Genomic DNA, 4,898 nt, shown 5'->3' with positions numbered 1-4,898 from the left:
GAATGTTTTTGAATGTCGTCGGAGAAAAGCAAATTCGGCAGTTCAGCACTTTCGGCCATGCGAATTAACACTTTAGCTAAACTCTTTTGAGTCTATATTCTTTTCCTTTTGATGATCTGCATAGAATCACTTTCTGAGTTGATTTATGCATGTCAGTCCGTCCGTCTGTCCATGTATTCTTGTGAACAAAATGCAGGTCGCATTTATTATCCGATTGAGATGAAATTTTCCAAACAACATTTGTTTGGCCCAAGGACGAACCCTATTGAAATTGGAGATAATCGGTAAAAATTTAGATATAGCTCCCATATATATCTTCGTCCGATTTGCCTTTTATTGTGCACCAAACGTGTAATATCAGTCCGAATAGTATGGAATTTTGGACATACAACCAAATTAGGCCTGAAAATAAGTATGCCAAATTTGATCGAAATCGGTTCAGATATAGCTATAGCTCCCATATATATTGTTCATTCGATTGGTTATTTTTGTTCTCCGTAGCCGTAATATGCACTCTGTAACAAAAATATTTGGGGAAATATATCAAATGCAGCTCAGAAATACCTTTGCTAAATTTTATCGAGGTCGGTTCAGATTTGGATATAGCTCCCATATATAACTTCGTCCGATTTACCTTTTATTGTGCACGAAACGACTAATATTTGTCCAGATGGGATGGAATTTGGCACTTACGACCGAATTGAGCCCAGAAGCTAGTATGTCAAATTTGGTGAAGATCGGTTCAGATATAGCTATAGCTCCCATATATATTGTTCATCCGATATTTAGCCCTTTGAATTTTAAATTATAATTATAATCATAGGGTGTATGATTGAATTCTCCCATAAAAACTTTTAATTGTTATTTGGAGCTCAACTAAATTAGCAAAGTGGTGTAGGGTATCATAAAATCGGCCCCGCCCGACTTTAGGACTTTCTTTACTGGTTTCATCTCACCTTGTATTTATTTTGATTTCATCGTTCTCCATTAATAAACAAACGTTGTTTTTATAAAAACAACAATAATGGAATTAAGCCTGACCATTTTACAACAACATGCAAAAATAAAAATTTTAAAAATTCCGTGGATCGTGAATTTTTAAAAAATAATTTTTTTACCATCAAAATTTCCATATCCCGTCCACCAAGAGACCAAAAAACGTGAATATTTTCTACAAAACATTTATTTTTTTTTAACAAATTTTTATCAAATATTCACACAAAAAAGGTAATCAATTCCTTAGCTTAATTAATTGCATGCCACAGCCATAGAGCAGACATAAGTCATCACCCAACAGGCAGACGCCTTTAATGTCAGCAACGCAGGAATGAAATTTCTCGACAATTTCTCCAGATAATAAATCGATTTTATAAAGCATTTGATCCACACCACTGGTATAACCATACTGGCCATTCGAGCATATCGCAGCAGCACATACTTGGGCCGTATGCAGTGAGGGATTTGTGAAATTGTGTTGACATTTAAAATCCTGCGATAAATCCAAGGAACTAAAAGTTACGGATTGGTCATCACCTCCAGAAAGGATTTGCAAAGCTTTATGGGAGCCATTAAATCTTAGGCAAAGCCCATTAACCCCACTAGAATGATGTTTTATTTCTTGGAGACAATGTGTTAGGGCGGCATCAAAGAATCGGAGATATCCATCGGTTCCGGCAGCTAGCAAATAATCATATTCCTTGACATATTTAATGTGTAATAAACATTTCTTATAGAAATATTGAGAGGTTAGTTGTATTTTCAGGGGAGAGAATTGGAAATGCAGACATCTCACATAGCCATCGGAACAGCCAATGAATATTTGATATTCTCCATTGTTGAGGGGTTTAATATCCAAGGACATTAGGCGGGTTTCGGGATCAAAATTGTAGTTTGTTTTATTATTCGTTGGGTTGGTTTGATCCTCCGGTTTCACAGTATAGTTCAGCAATTCTTGTATGTGGAAATTATTTGCTACATTTATTTTATTGATACACAATTGAGCTCGACCACCTCCCGAGAAGATAAGGAACTCCTGCTCATTGATGGCATGTAGTTTAAGGGCACGTATATTTGATATGTGGCAGTGTGATTCCTGACATTGCTCTAAACCTTGCTCTGTTACTTTGTGTAATTTTATTAAATTATCATCTCCTGCCGAGACGGCAATTGTTCTTTCTTTCGTCTTAAGGATTTCCATTATATTACATGGTGCTATGTGCCATTTCTTGGCTGGCGGCAGAGATGTCAGTCCCTTATTCAATAAAGGCAAATGGTAAAATCTCACCCTTTTATTTTTAATAAAGGCCAAAGAAATCTTTTGTTCTTTGGAATTAATGAGATAATGCCAACAACGATGACCACCTCCACAGGCCAATTGTAAAAGGAAATCATATTCTCTGGTCCACACCGTAAAGTGGTTATCATTGAAACCCAAAAATAGATCTTGTTCTCCATGCCATTTTGGTATTATGTTTTCTATCCACGCCACCTGGACAATTTCGCGAGAGCAGCTAATAATATTATCCTCTTTGTAGCTTATTTTATATAACTTTATGGCCCCATCATGGCCACAAGAACGAACCATTACCGAATCCTCATTTTCTTTGACAATTTGTAATTGTGTGGCTCCCAAATTTTCATGGGGATGTTTCAAAGTATCCCTTAAATCATAGCTTTCTCCATTGTCACTTAATTTATACAACAAAAGATTGCCCAAACGATTGCTAATGAGCATGTAGTCGCCATGGGAAAGCAGTAAAGCAGTGGTAAGCCAAGGTTCTTTACATTTTGCCAATGTCAAACTACGTGGGCTGACATTCTTATCTAATTGTAAAATGCAATTTCCTTTGTCATCGCATATCAAATAACTTGTAAAGCTAAAAAAGACAAAGGCCCTTATAACACCTTCCAAAAGTTGTTGGTCCAAAAGAATCTCAAATTTATCTTCTTCCACTTGCCATTCTAGCAGTAGCAAGCGTTTAAAACCACAAATGGCAATGCGATTCTCATATACCTCCATAACGGTGCATTTGAAATTGAGACCCACATTCAGCTCCTCCCATAGGCCATTGATTTCCTTTAAATCACGTTGATATTTCATTCTCATCAAACGATTTTCATTTGTTATGCCCAGAAGATAATTTTCTTTAAGAAATTTAACCTTGGCTATATATTCGGAAGGATTCTCTTTTCGTACTTCTGGCAGTAAATGCATGGCTTCTGTGGAGTTATGTATTCTCTGCAATTCATGTGTCAAATCATAGGCCACCATATTGCCAATGGAGCTCAAGGTGTAAATGGTCTTGTTGTGTGTGTTGTATATGAAATTCCAAATTGTGGCACCAAATTGTTGACGGCGTTTGAATAGCATCTCCCCATTGCTACTCCACAAACAGAAATAGGAGTCTTCGCCCACACTGAGGGCATAGGTATGGGCATCTAAAATAAAAATTTATAACCAAGTTTTCTTTGGCATCCAAAATGCCTTTCGATACCCACCATTCTTAATAATCCTGCCCTTAAAGACCCTGGCAACATGACCATAACCACTTGCCACAGCTTGAAGAGTGGAATTGGACCATCCTCCCTCACTAGTATCACATAATTTCACTTTCCACCACTTAACTGCCCGGTCATCACTTGTGGTTATCAATTGTTTGGTCTTCTCATCGTAGTCAATGGAAAATATGACTCCATTATGGGCTGGTATACGATGTAATAAAATGGAGGCCCTAGGTTTGGAAGCTGCTTCATGATTTTCTGTATTTTCCGAAGGTTGCCAAATTAGCAGCTCCCCAAAAGCATTACCCGAAAATACCACTAAATCCTTCCATGTCGACCCATATAAATGGGCACAATATAGGGTGGATTTATCACTACACGATATGCGTTCCTTGAGGACACATGATTGTTTCTCAATGTCATAGGCAAAACGTAAGACGATGCTATGAGCTGTAAGTAGTATGACTTCAACGGGGTCTGAGAGAAAACTACCACAACTTATCCAATCGCTGAGAGTGGCTCTAAAGAATTCATGGAAGTGTGGAATGTCATGCCCGGAACAGGAAGAAAGTAGCACAAATTCCTTTTCTCCATAGACCAGCAGCGAACCATCGCCGTTTTTATGGATTCCATGAATTTTATTCGTCAATGTTATATCCAAGACATGTTCCTGCCACAGCTCGTCATCTTTGTCATTTTTTGTGCCCTTTGTGTATAAATGCAGCTCATTCCCCTTTCCTATGTGACATTTGGATTAAAACTTTTCATTTGCCAGGTATTGGTTTCCACTCACCGGTAATTATGGCATTTTCATTCAGAATTTCAATTGCAATTGCATCGTCCAATGTTTCAATGACTTTACCACCCATAACGTGTGTTTTGTATGGTGTTTTGTTGTTGTTGTTATCATATCAACACATTGCGCACCCCATGTATGGGGACTACATCTACTACACTTGTTTACAACACTGGCTATTTGTTATCATGAGTAAAACAGCTGATGTTGATGGGAGTCCGTTAATTTTTTAAAGTTTAAAAATTACTACTTTCTTAATCAAAGGGGCTGGGAGAATTGTAGAAATGATTTTAAATAAGTTATCTATTTCTTATAATAAAAGGATAATAAGAGAGAGAGAACCTGTAGATCACACATTGAGAGGGAGACACAGAGAAAAAATAGGGTGCACTAGTTTGAATTTTACACAAGGGGAACTAAGAAAAGAGGAATAAAACAAGTAAAATAGTAACAGTCGGTTTTGCCGACAGATGCATACCCCCAGCCATGAGTTATAATTATTCAAACTGTTGAGTCTTTATGGGGGGAGGCTCCGCAGCATTTGGCCAATATTGACCAATTCATATCTGTCCTAAGACTGACATAAATATTAAAACTTGCC

At 37.3% G+C, this 4,898-nt stretch overlaps 1 protein-coding gene across 1 annotated transcript; it reads right to left on the bottom strand.

The window, feature by feature from the left end:
* Nucleotides 1-1,165: 1,165 nt before the first annotated feature.
* On the bottom strand, nt 1,166-4,484 carry LOC101895477 (WD repeat-containing protein 6). Its single transcript, XM_005182289.4, has 3 exons — nt 4,295-4,484; nt 3,499-4,239; nt 1,166-3,438 (listed from the first exon to the last, which is right to left on the bottom strand). The coding sequence occupies exons 1-3, from the start codon at nt 4,368-4,370 to the stop codon at nt 1,232-1,234; spliced, it is 3,024 nt and encodes a 1,007-aa protein (XP_005182346.2). The 5' UTR covers nt 4,371-4,484; the 3' UTR covers nt 1,166-1,231.
* Nucleotides 4,485-4,898: the final 414 nt, after the last annotated feature.

This window comes from Musca domestica, unplaced genomic scaffold (genome assembly GCF_030504385.1).
Source record: "Musca domestica strain aabys unplaced genomic scaffold, Musca_domestica.polishedcontigs.V.1.1 2, whole genome shotgun sequence".
Taxonomy (NCBI): domain Eukaryota; kingdom Metazoa; phylum Arthropoda; class Insecta; order Diptera; family Muscidae; genus Musca; species Musca domestica.
The sequence above is the reverse complement of the archived record's forward strand: the minus strand, read 5'-3'. Positions and strand labels throughout refer to the sequence as shown.

Excerpts from the sequence above, each read along its gene's own strand:
- LOC101895477 (XM_005182289.4), bottom strand. The coding sequence starts at position 4,370 with ATGGGTGGTAAAGTCATTGAAACATTGGACGATGCAATTGCAATTGAA. Across the intron at positions 4,240-4,294 it reads TGAAAATGCCATAATTACCG|GAAAGGGGAATGAGCTGCAT; the intron begins GTGAGTGGAAAC and ends AATGTCACATAG. Across the intron at positions 3,439-3,498 it reads GGGCAGGATTATTAAGAATG|ATGCCCATACCTATGCCCTC; the intron begins GTGGGTATCGAA and ends TTTTTATTTTAG.